At 45.8% G+C, this 22,355-nt stretch overlaps 1 protein-coding gene across 1 annotated transcript in view; it reads right to left on the reverse strand.

The window, feature by feature from the left end:
• The window catches only part of prdm2b (PR domain containing 2, with ZNF domain b), a 31,999-nt gene extending 14,862 nt beyond the window's left edge, over positions 1-17,137 (reverse strand). Inside the window, exons 1-8 of the mRNA XM_063216016.1 lie at positions 17,054-17,137; positions 14,353-14,514; positions 13,796-13,899; positions 11,498-11,650; positions 8,005-8,131; positions 2,993-3,112; positions 1,224-2,266; positions 486-642 (exon numbers count right to left, since the gene is read on the reverse strand). Of these exons, the coding sequence (XP_063072086.1) occupies positions 486-642; positions 1,224-2,266; positions 2,993-3,112; positions 8,005-8,131; positions 11,498-11,650; positions 13,796-13,899; positions 14,353-14,494 (1,846 nt within the window). The 5' untranslated portion in view covers positions 14,495-14,514; positions 17,054-17,137. The remainder of the gene's footprint in view (positions 1-485; positions 643-1,223; positions 2,267-2,992; positions 3,113-8,004; positions 8,132-11,497; positions 11,651-13,795; positions 13,900-14,352; positions 14,515-17,053) is intronic.
• Between the last annotated feature and the right edge of the window lie 5,218 nt (positions 17,138-22,355).

The raw sequence follows: 22,355 nt of genomic DNA on the forward strand, positions 1-22,355 counted from the left end.
TTATAAGACCTTAAAAAACAAATATTAAAAGTAAGACTTTATAAGACTTTTTAAGGATCCGCGGAGACCCTGACTATGTTTCAGTGCCTAGTCAGTGCTTCGTATGCACTAAAACATAGTGGCCTATGTGCACAAGCACACTATTTGAGATACAGAAATGGAAACCTAAAAGTCAAATAAGACAATAACACGCACACACCTGCGCCTGGTCTGGGCCGCGACTGGCCTGTAACCAATACCCTGTGCCTACAGTAAGTAACAGCTAAGCGTAATGAAATGTAATGTAATAACCAGTTGTGTTGTAGTCCGCACACTTAATATTATTTAAATAAAAAAAACAATCCATGGCAGGACTACGCTTCGACTTTTGTCTTCTTCACATTCTCTTCTTCTCTTCCCGAGAGAATTTGAGGAAGACAATAGTCAAAACGTAGTCCTGCCATGGAGTAGAAACACAGAATGGAACGTGGAATAAAAGCACACACCTGTTGGGTCGTCTGGTCCGCGACTGGCCCGGGCGTGGCTGTTGTGTCCGGCCTCCGGCAGCAGCGTGCCCCTGCTGCGCGCCCCTCCTCTCGCCAGCAGATGACGCTCGTGGATGCGTCTCTGGTGCCGCCGCATGTTGGTGTGCGTGCCGAATGCCTGGTGGCAGGGATACAAATTATTGATTAATTAAGATTGATCTCATCAATAGACTTATGATTCATTAATAAGCAGCACTTTTTCCCAAATGTCAATGTTTCCCAAACCAAAAAACAATTAAATCTTAAAATTAAAATTGTAAAATGAGATTTGTTATTACAAATGTGGGTATGTTAGAGCTGAATGAACACATTCTAATGCAAGATGAGGGTCTTTCCTTTAAAATGCCACTTATTTAATGTGCTTCGGAGGCTGAGATGTTTTAATAGGCTCAGAGCATCATTTCCCAAAGAGGGGTCAGGCATTCAGCAGGCGTTTTTTGCAGGTGTATCCGGTTCTGGTTATACGTATCTGGATATTTTTTAAATATGCGTGTTAATATTTTTTTGTCCGTTTACGTGTAAACGTGTCATGTGGATAAAAATAAAAACTCCATGTGACGGGTGCGTTTTACCCTACTAATGGAATATTTTGAGAACAAACTGAACGGCCAAATCGAAAGCGTTTTCAAAAAAATCCATATGCTGTATGTGTAAGCAGCTGCTTAAATGGGTAATCGATTCCATGTTGACGTTCCCTACCTTGTTGCAGTACTGGCACACGTGCTGCTCTCGCGCAACCGCGTCACTACCCTCCTCTGACACATGAGGGCGCTGTAGGGGCTGTGCCGTGGTGCTGGGGGTGTGGCCATTGCCTGATGAAATCATCAACGCCATCTCTCCTCCTCCGACGCCTCCCATAGGCCTGAACGCGCCTCCGTTCTGGTTCTGAGTCGTCGTCATGACAACGGGGTGGAGTTGCATTTGGTGGGCAGGGCTGCTGCTGGCGCTGTTGGCCAATGGGGTGGCGGTTCCGGCGAGGGACCCTGGCCGCTTCTTGGCCGAGCTCTCGTGCCGTCGCTCGTGGCGGCGCCGGCCCACCTGCGACCCGAACGCCTTCCCGCAGTACCGGCAGGTGAAGCACACGCCGTCCTGAGGCAGGGCATTGGCGTGCGTGATGGTGTGTGTGATCGGGGCCATGGGGGTGGTGTGTGTGTGTGTCTGTGTGTGTATGTGCGCGTGGCGCTCCAACCCTTGCTTGGTGCTGAAGTGACGTTCGCACTGCGGACACGGGTACGTGTTGTTGTCATGGGAATCCTCTTCATGGTTGCCCTCGGGTAAAGGGCGGGGCTCCGGGAGTTCAGGTGGGCGGGGCAAAGTCAAGGAGGGGGAGGGGCCTAGTTGGTCATGTGACCTGGCGTTGGAAGCTTCAGGAAGCTCAGGGCTCTGCTCCATTTCTTCTTCCTCCTCCAGCTCCTCCTGTTCTTCCTCTCCTCCTTCTTCCTCCTCTCCCTGCTCCTCCTCTACCATCTCCTCCTCTTCTCCATCTTTCCCCTCCTCCTCCCCCTCTCCCTCTCCTCCTCCCTCCTCCTCCTCCTCATCCTCCTCCCCCTGTGAGGTGAGTGTGGGGGGGCTAGTTGCCGGGGTGACCGTGTTCACCTGTGAGAGGTGGGGCCGAGGGGGATGGGCGTCGGCCTGAGGGGGATGCATAGCAACCATGGTGGAGGGGGGCATGTCTTTGGAGGGGTGTGTATCCTTCACTCCGGCCGTAACCGAGGAGACGGAGGAGCCCTCCTCACTCAGCCCTGAAAACACAGACGGACGGACAGACAGACACACACATATACACACACACACACACACACACACACACACACACACACACACACACACACACACACACACACACACACACACGGACACACACGGACACGGGGGGACAGACAGACAGACAGACAGACACACACACAAACGGATGGACGGACACAGACACAAGTACACACAGACACAAACACACACACTGTTAGAAAGTGTGTCCGACGGACCCTTTCCACTTGATTTCAGACACCTCTGAACACTTAACATTTCAATGCATTTGAAACAGGTTGACTTCTATCCGTTGGCAACTGTAGAGACATAGAGTATACATATGTAGCCACATAACGCCACTTCTTGAATAATCGAGATTTAAATCGTTATATTGATTTTGATCCAAATTGTGATGATCATTTTTCCCATAATGGTGAAGCCCTGATACGCAGCAACTTAGCGCTACTTTATTCTGCCATCCTGCTTCACTTCAAAACAGAACTTGTCTGACTTCAGTGTCTGAGTCACCAGGATACACGCCAGCATTCAATACCAGGTAATAACATTTGCTTATATACGCAGGAGGCTATGATTCATATTACACATGTATTACGCACATTATTCATTTTCAGAGCTTTTACCATCATCAGTGAATTTTAACCTGAAGCTCAAACAAATGAGCACACACACGCACACGTACACACACACACGCTCCTACTCACCTTCTTGGGACTCGCGCATATCGGGGTGTGTGTCGGTGTGTGTGCGAGTGTGTGTGTCGGCGCCGGGATCCTGCTGTCCGGCTGCAGCCTGGCGCTCGCGCCCCGCGAGACGCTTCCTGCCTGAAGAGTCAAAGGGGAAAGGGCAAAGGTCACACGAAGACACAGCAACAGGAGAACAAGAGGCACACACACCCACACACACAGCAACATGGAGGAAGAGACACACACAGCAACAGGAGAACAAGAGGCACACAGGCACACACACACAGCAACATGGAGGAAGAGACACACACACACACGCACGCACGCACACACACCCACACACACACGCACACGCACACACAAACAGCATAAGATGGCACCATCATGGAGGCACAGACACAATTACTCACTCAAGATGGCAGTTACTTGGAGGAACATGCACACACACACACACACGCACGCACACCAACACACACACACTCACACACACACACACACACACACACACACACACACACACACACACAGCACAAGATGGCAGCCACCTGGCGGCACACACACTCTCAAGATGGCAGCCCCCAGCACCGCAAAACAAAACAAGCACACACACACAGTTGACACTTCCATGCACACACACACACACACACACACTACGCATGTGCGTGTGTTTCAGAGCTGATCTGCTGATACAGGTGATGTGGAACTCTAATGTGGGTCACAGAGTGCTCAGCTCACAGCAGCTGGGTGACACACACATCAACAATGAACGATCATAGTAGTAGAAAACTACTGTAGCATAACACAGGGCCTTTAGTAACGCACTATGACATGGTCATTGTCATTCTGGTAACATAACATTTATAACTGTGTCTTTTTAACACATATGTTGGGGCTTTTTATGCCTTAATAATGACAGAATAGTTAGAGAGGGGTAGGAAATGAGCAGGGACAGAATCGAAATGGAATCGAACCAGGGTCACTGGTGTAGTAGTCGAGTGCCCAGCCTTTTGAGCCCCGGCTGGGCCACACCGTGTCTTAATGGGTTAAACTGATATTCCGGTGACCAGGAAGTGGAGTGGGCCTCAGGTGCTGCCGTCCTGACCACTTCCTGCCCTCATCCTGCTGACTTCCTGTTCCTGTTGGCCTCAACTGTAGTGTCCTTCCAACGTGTGTGACCCATCACACTTTTACACACTCACACACACGCAAGCACGCACGCAAACATACACACCAGCCTGTCCATCGTGTATCCCCCATTCTATCCTGATATGAACGACACAGACACTAACATACAAGCACACAAGCATGCAAGCAAACCCACACAGGCACACACAAGCCTTTCCATCCTGCATCCCCAATTCTCTCCTCATAGAGTTCTAAACAGCAGCTACCTTATTTACACCAAATAGCAGAATTAACGGTTTTCTTTCACATTCCTTGACATACACACCCATGTATGAACAGTGCAATTTTATCAGTCATGATGAATACTTAAAATTTAATGGTGGTGATAAGCATTCATGAAAAAGGTAACATTTGTGAATGGGCATCATGAATTCTGGAAAGAAACAGCTTAAAAAATATTACAATATGCTATTACAATATGAAAATATTACAAATGCAGCAAGATCATAGCCTGGGAGTACCCATGCTGCCTTGCGCGTTCTTTTCAGGCAATCTCAAAAGTTATCTTTTTCACAAGTATTTTTTCATATGACTGAGAAAATGACACTTTCCATACATGAAAAGATGGATCTTCCCCATGCCGTCCACCATTTTGAATTTCCAGTAACAGACATCTTTAACCACAACATTTACTGTACTGTTTGGTAAGACCAGTAAATATTAGTTTATTAGCAAATACTCATGACAAAATGAAATTTGGGAATAGGCAGAAACATCATCGTAATCAGCAGCATTATCTTATATTACGCGTACTTAGTTGTAATCAACAGCGCAGTAGTTGCAATGCTTACCCTGGCCACAATCATATATGCTCTACCTTAAAATATCAACCAAGCCAGGCAGCCGTGGCCTTGTGGTTAAGAGATGGACCTAAGATCAGAGGGATGCCGGTTTGAATCTCACTCTTCCACTCCAATCTTGGCTGAAGTGCCCTTGAGCAAGCTACCTAACCCCAAATTGCTCCAGGGACTGTAACCAATATTACTTAAACAACTAAGTTACTTTGGATTAAAAAAAAATGTCAGCAAAATGCAATGCAATGAAAATTCTGCCCTTTATTCTGCATAGCTATTGAGTCAGTCCGCCAGTCAGCCAGTTGATATTCTACAGCTTTTAAGATATAGCCTTCATGCAATTATTTATGAACAAGTAGAGAATCAGTACTATTCACATGCCTTAAATCTCCACTTTAATCTGTACTCAGCCAACCAGTTGAAATTTTACCGCCAATTATAAATGTTGCAACTGTGTACATGTCAACAGTATATGCATGTACTAGGCTGGTATGGAGTAATCATATGTTTATATTATGGAACATTATAATCTCAATATTTACACATTATAGCATCATACGTATATCAAACGTATAAAACTACACCATCACTATAAAAGCAGACACAACCTTCTCTCTTTGCCTCACACACACACACACACACACACACACACACACACACACACACACACACACACACACACACACACACACACACACACACACACACACACACACACACACACACACACACAAACACACCATCTGGGTGTATCCTACAAAGCCTGATTTCTGCCTGATTGCTTGCACACATACACACACACCGAGCTCTGCAAAGCCTTGCAAACTGCAGGTTCACACATCCTCTGTGTGAGAATCCTCACAATCCACTGGCTGACATACAGAACATCAGGATTCAGTCACACACACGCACACACGCACACGCACACACACACGTCATTTGCATCTATACTAGTCTGTCACACAAACAGTGCACAGATCGCACACACCAAAACCCACGATACACTATACACACTCATCTATCCAGGCACACACTTATTACCGTGTACATAAACACACATCTAACCCTGTATGCCCCTCAGTGTTTGGGCATACAGACTGAGACTCCCAACGGAGTTCGCTCCCGGACGTGCGGTCCCCGGTGTTTCTATCACTCCCGGACTTGCGGTCCCCACCCGATTATATTTCACGTATTATCATATACTGCCACATACAAGCAATTTAGGGTTAGGTTTAGGTTTAGGGTTAGGGTTAGGGTTAAGGTTAGGGTTAGGTTTAGGGTTAGGGTTAAGGTTAGGGTTAGAAACAAAAAACTAACATCAACAAGATAACTGGCTCCGTAATATGGCGGTGGTACCGTTAGTCTGGCTAGTGGGAGCGAGATGAAATGGGAGTGTAATGAGATGGGAGCGTGAATCTGGGAATCAGTGTTTGTGGTGTTACCTGAGGGTGGCCTAATTTAACACAGACCCCCTCCACACACACACTTCAAGAACAATACTCAGGTCAGTACTGTAAGCCCATAATCTCTACACTGGGCCCACTGCAGGGCTCTGGAGGGAGAGAGCACTACTATGTGTGTGTGTCGGGAAAAGGTTTGCTTGGCGGAGGAAAGGGTGTGGGCCAGTCTTGTGCAACACGTAGGCTGCTGCACGAGGATAGAACTGCCTGCCTGACTTACTTTCAGAACTTAACCCGGGAAATATAACGTTTACATTTCGCTTCTCGCCGAGAAAACGACACTGAGCTCGCTTGCTCGAGTCTGACACTCGGCGATGATGTGTCGAAAAGAGAAGGCATTCAGGGTGCCTCGGGTCTCGCGATGGGGGTAGCGGGAGGGGAGTGGTGGAGTGGTCCGTGGCTGATGAGGTAGCCTAGTTTAAACGCGAGGGCCATCCAGGAGAAATCCATGACGCTTTCTTCGAAAGTCGGCCAGGTTAAGAGAACACGCCGTGATACTGTGAGCCCCCTGCGCCACAATGGGCTATCTGTCACGTAGTGGATGGCTTCGTATCAGAGGTGGATTCTTACATAAGACAGCCCAAATACATTACATAGTAGGCTGGGCTAGCCAAGTTAGCATCTCTCTGGCATACCGATGCTTGGCATGTGCCTGGAGCAGACAAGCAGCCAGATCTACAATTTAAGATCCTTAACTGTTGTCTTTTAACCACCTACTACACTAGCAAGTATAGTTAATAACAACGTTATTACTCGGTAACCATCAGGGACTCGTTGGAAGAAGTTAGGTCCAGTAATGATACTGGAAATAGGGGGGGTATACAGATCAACAATTTACAAACAGCGAAACGAGCAACACCTTTAGTTCAACACAACATTCCAGTCTCATCCACGACTTCATGTCTTGCAGCAGTCTTGACCATAAAGTACTGCTAAGTAAATACTGGATGAGAGAGAGAGAGCACTATTAGTCCATCCCAAAAACATAATGAGTGCTGCGCGAGACCTCTACAATAGAGTACTGAGAGACTCTGGTATTCTGCCGAATTAACAGTTGCTTAACTCACAAGTCCACCGAGAGATTCCACTGTCCACGAGGGGACAGGAAAGGTCACTCACTACTGTGCTCGCGAGTCGACTCCTCTTCACTCAGGCTACGGGAACTAGCCCCGGTGCGCGAGCTAACACAACGCAGCACAGCAGACAAAACTAAACAGGTCTCTCCTGCTGTCGAAAGTATCCTGACCACGCTAGCCAGTTAGCTCCAGAACTTAAGACGACCTGGCTCGGTGTGAATCCGTCGCATTAACGGTGTTATTACACATCATTTACGCCTGAGTGGACGTGGTTGCAGCACGGGCAGACAGACAGTCACGCAGAACAGCAGACGCAGACACATCGACATCATTAGCCAAGTTACATGGCCAAAGGCTAGCTAACACAAATTTGGAAGTCTTCTAGCACAAGTTTGCCGTGTTGTCCACTTCGATTGGAAGCCTTAACACACATTAAACTTCGACAAGACACACATCTTTCGGGAAAAGGATTATTGCACAATTGTATAAATCTCGATGTTTGGGTATAAATGTACCTTTTTTCGCCCTGGGAGAGTGTTTCTTGCTGTGAGTGCTTGCTCTTTCTTCCTTCAGCGCGGCTGCTATCTCCGGGTTCTCTTCCCCATTGTACCACACAAGCAACTCTTCCCCGGCCGAGATTGGCTAGGAGAGGGAGAGAGCAGACGGAGGACCAATCAAGACAGAGCTTGCTGCAGGATCAAAGGGGCGAAGAGAAAAATGTTCGGGCCTTGGAGTGGACGTCAACTACTCCGAGAGTCAAACCCAACAGTCAGCCACTCTTGCATGCATTTACATAAACAAGTCGAGTTGGCAGCGTGTGTGAAATTGTGTTTCGGTTCAGACACCACCGTGACTTGGCCACCTTTTCAGTACGGTCGAGTATGGCGATGGAACTTCTTGAAGCACCTCTACTGTTGCAGAAAAATATGTGAAGCAGGAATCAGGGGACACCGTGTGACGCCAGGGCAGGCTGGTCCGCCTGTGTAGGTGGCCAGAGTTAATCAATAAGCCCATCAGTCGATCGAGGCGAAACTTCACTTAAATGAAGTAATGTGTGATGTTGTAATGACTGGCCTTCAAACATGTGATTATGGTGTTCAAGTAACCTATGGGTGATGAATTCAGTTTCACTTTAATGCACAGAGTCTGAAACAGCGGATCTTCACATGTGGAAGGGATGGGCAAGGTCACCTTGATTACGTAGTTACATTGTATCACTGCAGTAACGATATTACAATGTATTATCACTGTAGTTACAATGTATCATATCACTGCACTGCTGTTACTTTGTATCAGACCACTATCTAGATTACTCTTGTTACAATCAAACCACTGCAGTTGATGTACTAGGTCTAGATATCTGCAATTACAATCAATATTGCACTGCAGTTGCAGTTAGGTTAAGCATCAAGTCAATGCAGGCACAATGTAGAGTTATACTGCATCAGATCAGTCACAAGATCACCACAATGTAAATCACAATCGATGTTACAATGCATTAGACTAGGCCTACTGCCGTTGACTAATCCATAATGATAAAAGTATCCAAATTCTATTCGCCTGACTTTACTGGTGTTGAAAAGAGAATTAATTGTGCAGCACTACGTCGCTATAATTTGCATGATTCACATAGTTATTATGTATTTGCATGAACTTTTTAACCAAAGGCGTTAATAGATAAATACATGTTAATTTGTCCTTTGAAAAAGTGGTCTGTGACACACTACAGTAGGCCTATGTCTGATACAAATGCGTAAAGACAGATACAATAGAACAGGGATGTCAAACTCAAATTCACAGGGGATCCACAATTAACATTGGGGAAGAAGTCACGGGCCAAACTTAAGGTTCATTATTATTTTTTGGCAAATCTGGCAGGCAAATTTCACAAACACTCACTCATATGACTGGGGTATGTTACATTGGTCTCTGCCCACTTACATTATTTCATGCTCAAGTCATGTTAAGGGTTTGTGTAGGCCAACTGTAAAATACATTTGAAATGAGCTCGTGGCTCCGCAGGCCCCTGTGCCTGAGTTTGAACTTTGACATCTCTGCAATAGACTGTTAAGGGGGCTGTCGCGATAACCACAGAAATGAATCACCACGGTGCTGAGCTGCCCACTGGCAAAACACAAGTTTGTCCATTGTTTTTTCAGCTGAGAGAGATTTCAACTATTTTTATTTTTACCCACATGCCATGGATTTATACCTGGAATGAGTACAATCTCCACCATCAACTGACTTACCCAGAGTGCCTGGTAGTGAACCCGTTTACATTACAACAATAATCGGGTTATTGGAATAAACAGAGTATTGGAGTAAACTGTCTATTGTCGTTATTGCAGTCTTTCGGTTACATGTGTTCCACCCAAGTGCACGACACGAAGAGAGGATTCAAGGCATGTTATTGGCTACTTAGCATTCTAGAATGTCAATAACCTGATAATAACACGATTATGCTGGATACATGTCTTGAGAAATCAGTTTATTAGCCAAAAACCTACCTGTGCGAATCGGATTTCTCATAAACCGATAACTGCAATAAACCGATTATTATAAACAGTTTATTCAGTTTACATGAGCACTTGAATAAAACGGTTACTCCAAAAACCTGATCATACGCAGTTTATTGATGTGCATATGAACGGGCTCAGTGTATGACTCTCATACCATTCCAGAGAGGAAATTAACAAGGTGACTCGGTCTCATCTCACCAGAGGTGTCAAAGTAAAAGTTAATTCATGGTGAGCACTAGGGGTGGGAAACCGTTTCATTCGAGGAGCCACTTTACATTCCTCCAAGGGCCATGCTATGAACACAAACCAGGATTTCCCCCTACACTTTAGGCCTATATTGAAGGCAGCCACCTTTAAAACAGACCCACCTTCTCTAGGTCCCCAAAATATATGGGATGTATTTGCACTACAAATGCAATTCCTTTACAAAACATGTCATATTTCATGTGAACCTGCATAACAAAAATTATATCGGGGGCCGGATAAAACTGCCGCAAGGGCCGTAAATGGCCCTCAAGACATATGTTCCCCACCCCTGGTGTACATACAACACTAGCACATGATATTACATATCTGTTACACCGGTTTGTATCTAATGAGGTAGACAGACTGTGACAGACTGAAAAACACTAAAACCTAAACAGGAACCCACCACAAATTTGATCCAACCGGCACAGTTCGATGATCCTAAGACAAGTACACAGGTCTACTCAGGTAAGTTACCTGTATTGCATTGACCTAAGTTACGGGGATGGTGTGATTCTATTTAACTCCATTCAACGGTTTTGAAGCATATGAATAACCGGCCATCCGGGTACTTTGTTCGAGAATAAGCAGTCCGCCCCTTTTTGGGGGAAAAACAAACAGAATTTCTCATTACCTTATGTGCGGAATGGGCTAGCCTAAATTAACACTGTCCATGCTTCAGCCACGGCTGTCTGGCCATATTATTTGAGCAACCGACAACACATGTTTTCGGCATGTTGAGCGTGAACAACGCTTGTCTACACGTCATGCCGGTTATACATATCTGCAACTGATCTGCGAGAATACTTACGCCCAAAAATTGCCCCATGTCCCGCCCCCAGCCGTTGCTTCAGTAATGAATGGAACGCACACTGTCCCCATATTCAAGTCAATGTTGTGTTGTTTTTTTGTTTAGTTTACTTTTACGTTTGACACCTCTGCATCTCACCTTAACTGCTTTGCGATGTGGAGTTCTTCTAGCTCACCCTAACACCAGGGACACATGCAAGCCATTATGTGAAGCAAAGTGAAGCTCATCATTCATTTAGGTTTTTCTTCTTCTTGTTGTTCTATCTGACCTTGAGAACCTTGAAGCATATGGTTCGGTATGTTCTACCTTCTATCTCACCTTGAGCACCATGTGGAGTATGGTTGGTTCTTGTTCTATCTGACCTTACAGACCTTGCAGTCAAGTGTATGGTAGTGTATGGTTCTGATACGTATATTCTAGGTTCTATCTCACCTTGAGCACCTTGTAGTGTATGGCCCGGTTGATCTCGAGGGGGAAGAGGTTCTGCTCGTCAGCGTTTCGGGCCCAATTGACGTACCGCAGCCAGTTTCCCTTCAGAGGGTCTGTGGCGTCTACACACATCCAACCACGCGCTGGGAAATACACCTGCACACACACATGCACGCACACGCACACAGACAGGAAGAGGGACATTACACAAGCATGCACACACACAGACACACACAAGCGTGCACACACACAGACACAAACACAGACAGACACACACACACACAACGTATGCACAAAGGAAGAGCGGCATTAGACCAGCATGCACACACACGCACGCACGCATGCACACACGCACGCACGGACACACAAACACAAAGGAAGAGCAACTTTAGAACCGGCAAGGACACACACGCACGCACGCACACACACACACAAAGGAAGAACGACATTAGAGCCGGCATGCGCGCACAGAGACACACACACACACACACACACACACACACGCACACACACACACAAACAGTTGCATACATGTGCGCACACGCACACAGGGACACACTTGCACACACGTAAAAACATGCACATAGAGTGCACACACAAATACACACAGAACAGAGATATCTGCACACACACACACATACGGAGAGGGACAAGCATGAAATACATTCAAAACCACAATATCATGATTTAGTACTTGTACTTCTACTCCACTCCCCCAGTCCAGTACTTTATACATACATCACTGCGCACAACACAGGGAGAGGGACAAGCATGAAATAAATTCATAGACACATTACGCCAGTGTGTGTGTGTGTGTGTGTGTGTGTGTGTGTGTGTGTGTGTGTGTAGATGAGATACATATGCAGTGCAGCAGCAGTCCTTAATATTTAAGGTGGTTGCCTTGACAACCGATGTCTTGACTACATCCATCACCTAAAAATCACCCCTTACCGCACAAATGGCAGTCTAAAACACTCCTAGACTTAATAATAATAATAATAATAATCACAATTAAAGAAACGTGTGACGGACCGACCGACGGACCAACGGACACACAAAGCCTCTTATAAAGATGCGTGAGATGCATCTAAAAATTAGGTTGCTATTAGGTTGGATTTTGTAGTTACTGCAAATTTGACAGCACCTCTAAAACTGGACACATCTGGACCACAAGGATTTGTCACAAGATAACATTTCAATTCAATTTTGACAAAACATGTACTGGTAGTGTAGATAGTGCAGTTTAGCTTTATAGAGCAGTACAGCGTACCCACCAGTATACACATTACATTTCTACATTACATTACATTGCATTTGGCAGACTCTTTATAACCAAAGCGACTTAATCATAGCCAACATCACTAGCAGATACACATCATTTCCAAACCATGACAGCATGGTACGTGTTTATTAAGACACAGGGATAATTGCTGAAGACTATGGATGTATTGTGTGTGTGTGTTTCAGGCTCCCACTAGACACTCTAGTCACTGATACATGACTGTGTGTGTGTGTGGGGGGGGGTGTAACAGCCCCCCAGGGGGCATTGGGGAGCCTCAGGGGGGTGTTGAGAAGGATACAGTTTGCCAGAAAGGAGGCGGTGCTTAGTTGTCATTGGGGCATTAGTCCATAAATGTTTTAATACTTAGGGGGGCGTTGGCAGTCAACTCAAGGGGGCGTTGGGAGGCTTAGGATGAGGTTCAGGGGACATGTATTCAAAAAAGGTTGAGAACCACTGCTCTAGTTGCTGATAAACGACTCTGTGTATGTGCGTGTGTGTGTGTGTGTGTGTGTGTGTGTGTGTGTGTGTGTGTGTGTGTGTGTGTGTGTGTGTGTGTGCGCATGTGTGTCTCCATAAGGCTCCCACTGGACTCTCTAGTCTCTGATAAACGACTCTGGAGGAAATTAACTCTCAACTTCCATCAAATTTAATTATTCATAAACTTCACACCTCCTAACGCCTGCTCACTTCATCACACAGACACAGACACAGACACAGACACAGACATCTCCCCAGGACAAGCCTTTCTCTAACTCCCTCTCTCTCCCCATGTCACTTTCACTCTCTCTCACAAACACACACACTTCTTCCCAGAACAGCTCTCTCTCTCTCTCTCTCTCTCTCTCTCTCTCTCTCTCTCTCTCTCTCTCTCTCTCTCTCTCTCCTCTCTCTCCTCTCTCTCTCTCTCTCTCTCTCTCTCTCTCTCTCTCTCTCTCTCTCTCTCTCTCTCTCTCTCTCTCTCTCTCTCTCTCTCTCTCTCTCTCTCTCTCTCTCTCTCTCTCTCAAACACACACACAGACCTCCCACATGTATACGTTGCTGGTGACTTGCGATCTCTTCTTCAAGTCTCCCATGAATGGCCCGAAACGCTTCCCCCTGGGGATCACACGATTAGCCCACACACCTGATGGAGAGAACAGAGAGAGAGAGAGAGAGAGAGAGAGAGAGAGAGAGAGAGAGACTGTGTTACCGATTGATCTGGTGATCACTCTGGTGAACACCTTGCTGGCTAAAACACCTGACAGAGCAGTCAGACTGTGTGTGTTTGTGTGTACATGCACCCCCCCCCACACACACACACACACACACACACAGCCTTCAGCTCAACTTCGGCAACTTCATTGTCACCACAATACATTAATTTCACATTCATTTTAAACCCACTCACATCCTGTAGATGCACGTGTGTATGCATGCATGCACGCACACACACACACACACACACACACACACACACACACACACACACACACACACACACACACACACACACACACACACACACACACACACACACACACACACACACACACACTCCTCTGGTTATGGTTAATTAGTTAGTGAACTTGTGACTCACCAATGCGGTTTTGATTGACTGCCGAGGGAGCCAATGTCATGCTGTCTGGGAGGCCTCTCCATATATGGGGCGGGACTTCCTCCAGAGTCTCTGGGCCCCGCCCACTGACTGAGAGCCCCCCTGACACCAGCGGCACGGCCATGGACGACAGGGGTCATGCACCTGCACACACACACGCACGCACACACATGCACGCACGCATACACACACACACACACACACACACACACACACACACACACACACACACACACACACACACACACACACACACACACACACACACACACACACACACACACACACACACACACCAAGAGAGAAACTGCTATGGAAGTACATTGATCTTGTTTACTGTGTTGCAATAGACTAGCTATTGATCCCCTACCTTAAAAAAAACAGGTGTGGCACTGTGGCTACATACAAGTCTGCCTATCTTAGTTTATAGTACCAGATTTAAGACAGCTGTGGTCAGTCCACCAACATGTATACAGGGTGCGGATTTGTCAGAAAACCAGAAGGGGGGATATGATTCAGTTTGTAAGCAATACCAATGGAATTACATTAAAGTGGACAAATCAACCTGCAAATGAACCTGCAAACCTCTGATTTTAAGACCACCTACCTAACCAGTAGACCATGGATAAGATGTGACTATTAGTACAGAGACAAGACATCAGACTGTTCCTGGGCAGCCATGGCCTAGTGGTTAGGGAGTTGGTCTATCAATGTAGGTTCGAATCCCACCTGACCTCTCCCAACACCTCCATCCATAGCCGAAGTGCCATTGAGCAAGGCACCTAACCCCACATTCCAGGGACTGTAACCAATACCCTGTGTGATGGAGTCACCATCACTAGGGTTGTGGGTGTGTTCTGACTGTCATGCCAACAAGCCTGGCTCTTTGTTGTAACGGTCAGAGCTGGGCAACTCTACTCCCCTTCGCTACACCCTGAAAAATAACTAAGTCACTTTGGATAAAAGTGTCAACCAAGTGTACTGTAATGGAATGTAATGAGTGTGTCCCAGTGGCCTCTCCTCCCTAAGAAGAGCTAATAGCCTGAGTGCCAGGCTCTGGGAGGGTTCCCTTTACGGTAGGGAGTAACCTATATAGTGTAGTATTAATTGTCTGAAAAACAGCAGGGGTGTCAAAAACAAGAATGATGTTGCGGGCCAAATGAACATTGTTCATGCACACTCTTCTCCTATCAACCATTCACATCATACTTGGTAGTTCCAAGGTGCCCATCTGTTGCATGAGGATGAGATTTTACAGAGACCCAATCATATTCCTGTGACACACCGAAATTTCAAGTCCAAGTCACGTTATAGGCTATTCATGTAATGGTGTACAGGTATGTGGGCCATCTGTAATATACACATTTTAAATGATCTCGCAGGCCAAATAAAATGACCCCTTGGACCATTTTTGGCCCCTGGGTCTGAATTGACATCCCGGCACATTAAATTAAATTAAGCTGACACTTTCATCCAAAGTCACAAATTGATATTTTACAGGGTATTGGTTACAGTCCCGGGAGCAATGTGGGGTTATGTGCCTCGTGAGCCATGGATGGAGGCGTAGGGATAGGCTGGGATTCGAACCTGCAAACCTTTGACCACCCCCCTAACCATTAGGTCACAGCTGTCCCCAAAACACACAAGACACTTGAATCCCTCAGAGTACTTTGAGTAGATCGTCCGCCCTGTTTAGTTTGGGAACCCACAGACTGACACCAATAACACGAAGACCTAAGCTGGCGGATGCTGATGCATTTTCAGGATCAGGGTGAGGTTGAGACCTCATGCATGCCTCTCCATCCAAGACAGACGTTTGACCGACTTTTTTAAAAAAATAAATAAAGATATTTTAGATACTTCGTTACATCTTAGCTGGGGGTCATTATGGTGAAGTTCACGGAAATGCTTTCCGAAACTCGCCTTCAGTCCCTAACAAAGAGAGGCGACGTCGCGAAAAGTCAGACAGGCGTTTGAATAGAGAGTAGCCTACCTCAGTCTAAACTTATGATGAAAATGCTATTGCCTTTTTTATCAGCGTAGGCTACTACCTCAATTTCACGCAAACTGCCAACAGCGTAAAAGAGGCAGTTTGGAAGCCAAGTCACTGAACAAAATGATGACTTAGCACCATGTCCATCACCCAAACAATCGCGAACAAGGAGGAGGAGGGTGCCTATGGGCTTTATGGCATAGCCAAGTGATGAAGTGAAGCCACACTAGTCGGGCCATTTCAAAATGGATCAATTATCTCCTCACAGATATTTTCATTCCATCGCAATACTTGCCACAACGAATCTGATGGTTGGGAAGGTAGCCTACAGTATCGAGCGAGCTGTGGTGGCGGTGGCAGGACTTTCAAGTTTGCCGAGGAAGACGAGACAAAAAAACCCCTTTGAACTCCTCTCACGCATCCCGTGTTAGGCATAGGCTGGCCCAACTGACTAGGCTTACTTTGAAAAGTTTCGCACATTACCCCAATAACGTCTTGCGTTGCGCGACTCGAAAGACCGGTTGGGCAAAACTGATTTTATTGTTAAACCCGCATCATCACCATCGTCTGCCCACCCCGAGTGCTTGAAAGCGACGCGACCCAACCGACCGATCGACCCAGTTGCCTTCTGTGCTTATTCTAGCCAGAGTGTGGACCGGGTGGAGACGCTGCCGGTACTTTCGGTCTTACCTGCTGTGTTTGGAGTGGTACGGGGGGGAGGTTTGAGGTCTACCTGCTCCTAGTCTCCCGGAAAATGGCGGATGCGCGTGCGGGCAGAGCCGTGGGCTGCTCAGCTGCTGATCGGTGGATTGAAAGAGGCGCTTGGCTGCTGGCTGCTTCGCCCATCACAGTAGGGAGTACAGTTGAGTACAGGGACTCAGGCACACACGCACACACCAGGCGGTGAGATTCGGACCAAACATTGACTGACAGGCAGTCTAGCCTACTTTAGGAAGAGTTTAATCCCGGACCCAGGGCGCACAGCAGCTCTACACTCACACCACCAACCACAAAGTGCATCTCGTCACAGATGGCGTTTGGCCTCTGACACTGTGGAATGCAGGGCTACTCTTTTATGGTCTAGTCTGGCCCACGCCACATCAGACAAGACAGCAGAGAAAGTTCAAGAGCAACGCATTGTAGCGTGTCCAAGATCAATAGGTCCACACTAGTTGCCTACACCTTATAGGCTACTGTAGGCCTATGCCTGGGCCTATGCCTTGGTGGGGTTATTTTTGGGGTTTTTTATTATTAACAAATGGCAATATTTTCTGCTCGTCTGTTGACCTATCCAGAATACCGAGTTAGACTGTTAATCATCCCAAATTGTAGGCTTATTCCTGACCTCCAGATTGCAAAAGACTGCATTATATTGTTGTTCAAATAAGGGCGCTTTTGCACTGGAAGAACATAAATAAAATAAAATGAAGGCCACAAGGAGCAAAGATGGTTAGAGCAAAAGGGAAAGAAATATTTTATGTCATGCATATTTTTTTCACAATGTATTAAAAAATGAACTGATGTGGTGAATACTTACTTTTATAGGTTTAATTCAGTTTAATTAGTTCCTCTATTCCTAATGGCCCGAGGGCCTGTGGTCCTCCAGTGTCCTTAGTGTATGAACTTCAAATAGGCTACTTTGGCACACAGACTGACCAACGTCTGTCCTTTCCCCAGCATGCAGATGGAGTTGATAAGAAAGCACCACAACAAATGTGTCTCCTCAGTAAATTGAACGCTTTCGGTGTCAGTAAGGAAATTCAGTCAACCACTTGTCCGTCTCTTGTAGAATCGACCACCTTCAACATAACAGTACTTTACGGCTTCCTCACAAATACAGAACATGCAAAAACAAGCTGAACAGCAGCAAGCTAATCTGCACTCCTCAGAAACAGCTCAAGCATCTGTAGGCTACATCCACAGGCAGTGGCAAATACCATCCTCCTGGATCCCTCCCGCCCACTCCATCCTTATTTAGAGCTGCTTCCCACTGGCAGAAGGTTCAGAGTGCCTTTGGCCAAAAAGCAATATTTATTTTATTTTTTATTTGACCTTTATTTAACCAGGAAGGTCCCATTGAGGTAAAAACCTCTTCTTCCAGGGAGTCCAATAGGCCGATATAAGAATTCCTTTATCCCTAATGCTATACACACACAGAACATTCATTTCTCAGTTGAGTCACACAAATCACACACACAGACACACACACACACACACACACACACAAACACACACACACACACACACACACACACACACACACAACACACACACACACACACACACACACACACACACACACACACACACACACACACACACACACACACACACACACGCACACACACACACACACACACACACTAGCCTGGGAACTCCCATACTGCCTTTAGTTCTACACAATCGTTTCGATCTGAAAGACACTTGTGATTAGGTCTGCTGTTAATCAGGCAACACACACACACACACACACACACACACACACACACACACACACACACACACACACACACACACACACACACACACACACACACACACACACACACACACACACACACACACACACACACACAGTCCTCAATCAAATACACATTTTCTGGCATGGTGACGTGGTGACATTATTTTAATTTTGTCTCTGAATGTGGTGCAGCCCCGTTTATTACCACCAGGGGGCAGCGTGTCATCAGAACACCACCATTTTGTCTTGGAGAGCCACTCAGTTTAATGTTTATTTATTTATTATGTTTTATTTATTTAACTTTTTTCAACTGGGAAGTTCCAACTCCAATTGCCATTGTGACACAGCACTCCACAGCACACAAGTGAACATTGTACACTGTACACTGCACACAACGAAATTGCATTTGTGCCTCACCTGAGCAAGGGGGCAGTCCTCACTGGTGCCCGAAAGGCGTGATAAAACAACTAAATTTAAAATATGTTCACGCATACAGACCCTCACTCCACCATATATACAGCCACAGACACATAGAAGTGCATAAGAAAAAAATAAACACCTGATGGAAATCATTTTTTGCAGACAATGACACAATAGCACAGCATTGTGTGGCACAATCAAAGCTGAAGGTATATTAGAGTGTGCAACCTTTCTTTTGTGGCATTTTTTTTTGGGCAGGCAGTATACTTATATACAGATCCTGGCAGTATTATTAGAATACCATGAAAAAGTTGATTTATTTCCATAATTCCATCAATAATGTTTAACATTCATGGATTGTATAGATGCATTGCCCACATTTTGATTCATAAAATTGTGATTTTATTACAATATTCTAATAATGTGAATTCCTCATTTCATGTTTTTTTGGAGCTGAAAGTCCAAAATATATAAAAATGAACAAATTAATGATTGGAATAGTTCAAAATGTGGGTAATGCATCTATACAAGCCAGTTAAATATTATTGATCGAATTCCTAATTCCATGTCCTATTTTTATGCAAAGATTGCGGCTCATGGAGCCTTTGACATATATCGCCATTGACATAGTTCCAAAAAAGTTCCAGGAAGTGAGCATTGAACATAGAAAGAGCAGTACAGGTACATTTGAATTTTGATGAATTTTTGACGCCTTTTTACTTGTTATATAATGGTTCTGTGTTAGTCTATAAAAATAAACGTGAATCGTGTCACCAACAGACTTCTTGTACCCCGGTTGTCACGACTCTGAGTTTCATCATCATCATCTCTCTGTTGCTTCTGTGTGCTGTGACCATGGCTCTGAGCTGGTGTGGGACTCACTAAAACATTACTTTAATTCACAAATATAAACACCATGGTTCTAATATGCTTCAATTTCAATAAGCAGTGACACACTGTGAACTGTTATAATAACACTCTAATTAGTTGATAAAATTGCATTAATTCAGTTGCACCTAGCAGGCTATTAGGACACGTAATACTGTATGTTGATAACAAGGTTTTTTTTATTAGGCTTAATTATTTTGTCCACCTACTCAGTAGCCCATGCCATGTCATACACGACAAGGTGGTGCTGGGGAGGCAGTGGGTTGTGAAGAAGCGAGCAGCCAGGAGTTGGGAACAAAATAGAGAACTTTTAAAAGGCACCAAATTTGAAACTTGAATAAAGTCGAAAAAGACAAAAATATCTTTAAATTGGACCAGCCTGGTGGCCAAACTTCATTAATTGCACATTGCGTCAGTAAGAGCAGAGTGTGACGGTTAAATTAGCAGGGCAAGAGCACAATTTTGCTCAAATATTGCAATGCACACAACAATATGGGTGATCAGAGTTCAAAAAAGGAAAAATTCTTGGGGCGTGTGTTGCTGGTGCACCTTTGACCAAGACAGCAAGTCTTTGTGATGTTTCAAGAGCCAGGATATCCAAGATAATTATGTCTGCAGTGCATACCACCAAGAAGGATGAGCCACATCCAACAGGACTAACTGTGGACGCAAGAGGAAGCTGTCTGAAAGGGATGTAATGAAGTTTGTCCACCAAGCTGGTCCAATTTACCATGAAACCTACCACACTTAAATGACAGGTGTTTCAGTTTCATTGGCTATGTTTACATGAGACATTTAATTCAGAATCAACTCACTTTAATTCTGAATAAAGCCCAATTCGGCGTTGAAAACGTCATGTAAACACTTCAAAATTCAGAATTTAATGAAAGATGAAAGTAAACTCGGCGGAACTATTTAATTCGGAATTATTAATTCGGAATTAAAAGCGTCATGTAGATTAGATTAGATTAGATTAGATTGCCTTTATTATCCCCAATGGGAAATTTGTTTCCATCACCATCATGAACAAGTTTACAGCCAACATGAAGACAAAAAGTACAGCTCAGTACACAGTACACACATGTTAACGTAGCCATTGTCTAACCCTAACTGTAAGGTGCAAGTACAGCCCTCCCGGTCGAGACAGTGTGGAACTAGTGAGTCTTAAGCCCCTTTTCGACTAGCCCTGTTAGAACGGGGCTGCGCACTGCTGGGGCGTGGTTTCGTTTTCTTTTTGCATAGATGGTCCAGTCCTCATCCTCATCCTGTCCTGCTCCCATAGAGCCAGCAGAGGGAGCCAGAACAACACAACACAAACGACCTGATCAGACATAACAGGCCGCACGCACGCACGCACGCACGCACGCACGCACGCACGCACGCACGCACGCACGCACGCACGCACAGGGCATCAAACATCCAGGGGGGGACAAACGAGTATGTTGTCCCAGGCCCAGAACATTGTATTGCTTGTTAGGCCCTTTCAGATGACTTTGTCCCGGGCCTGACCAGCCCTTCGCACACATTCACACACACGCATGTACACACACATGCACAAACACACCTATCCTGTTGGACACACACTGACCTGTGCCTCTCTCTCTCTCTCTCTCTCTCTCTCTCTCTCTCTCTCTCTCTCTCTCTCTCTCTCTCTCTCTCTCTCTCTCTCTCTCTCTCTCACACACACACACACACAAAGGCAGTTGTGTGGTTAGAGTCTTGATCTGTACTGTACACTCTAACAGAGACAGCTGTATCGGGGCCTCTCTCAACTCTCTGGCCTTGTTGTATGCTCTCCAGAGTGCAGTGCTAGTGTGTGTGTGTGTGTGTGTGTGTGTGTGTGTGTGTGTGTGTGTGTGTGTGTGTGTGTGTGTGTGTGTGTGTGTGTTCTGTGTCTCCAGTGTGTAGTGCTAACGTGACACGTCTCCCCACAACAGCTGCAAATCTTATTCTACTTAGCAGGTGGCCCCGAGTGTGTGTGTGTGTGTGTGTGTGTGTGTGTGTGTGTGTGTGTGTGTGTGTGTGTGTGTGTGTGTGTGTGTGTGTGTGTGTGTGTGTGTGTGTGTGTGTGATAAGTGCATCTTGTCATAACCTGTTAGTAGCAGGTCCATCCCCCTGACGCCCCCCCCTGCATCCCTCCCTGACACACACACACACACACACACACACACACACACACACGCACGCACGCACGCACGCACGCACGCACGCACGCACGCACGC

The sequence above is a fragment of the Engraulis encrasicolus genome, chromosome 14, assembly GCF_034702125.1.
Source record: "Engraulis encrasicolus isolate BLACKSEA-1 chromosome 14, IST_EnEncr_1.0, whole genome shotgun sequence".
In the NCBI taxonomy this organism is placed as follows: Eukaryota; Metazoa; Chordata; class Actinopteri; order Clupeiformes; family Engraulidae; genus Engraulis; species Engraulis encrasicolus.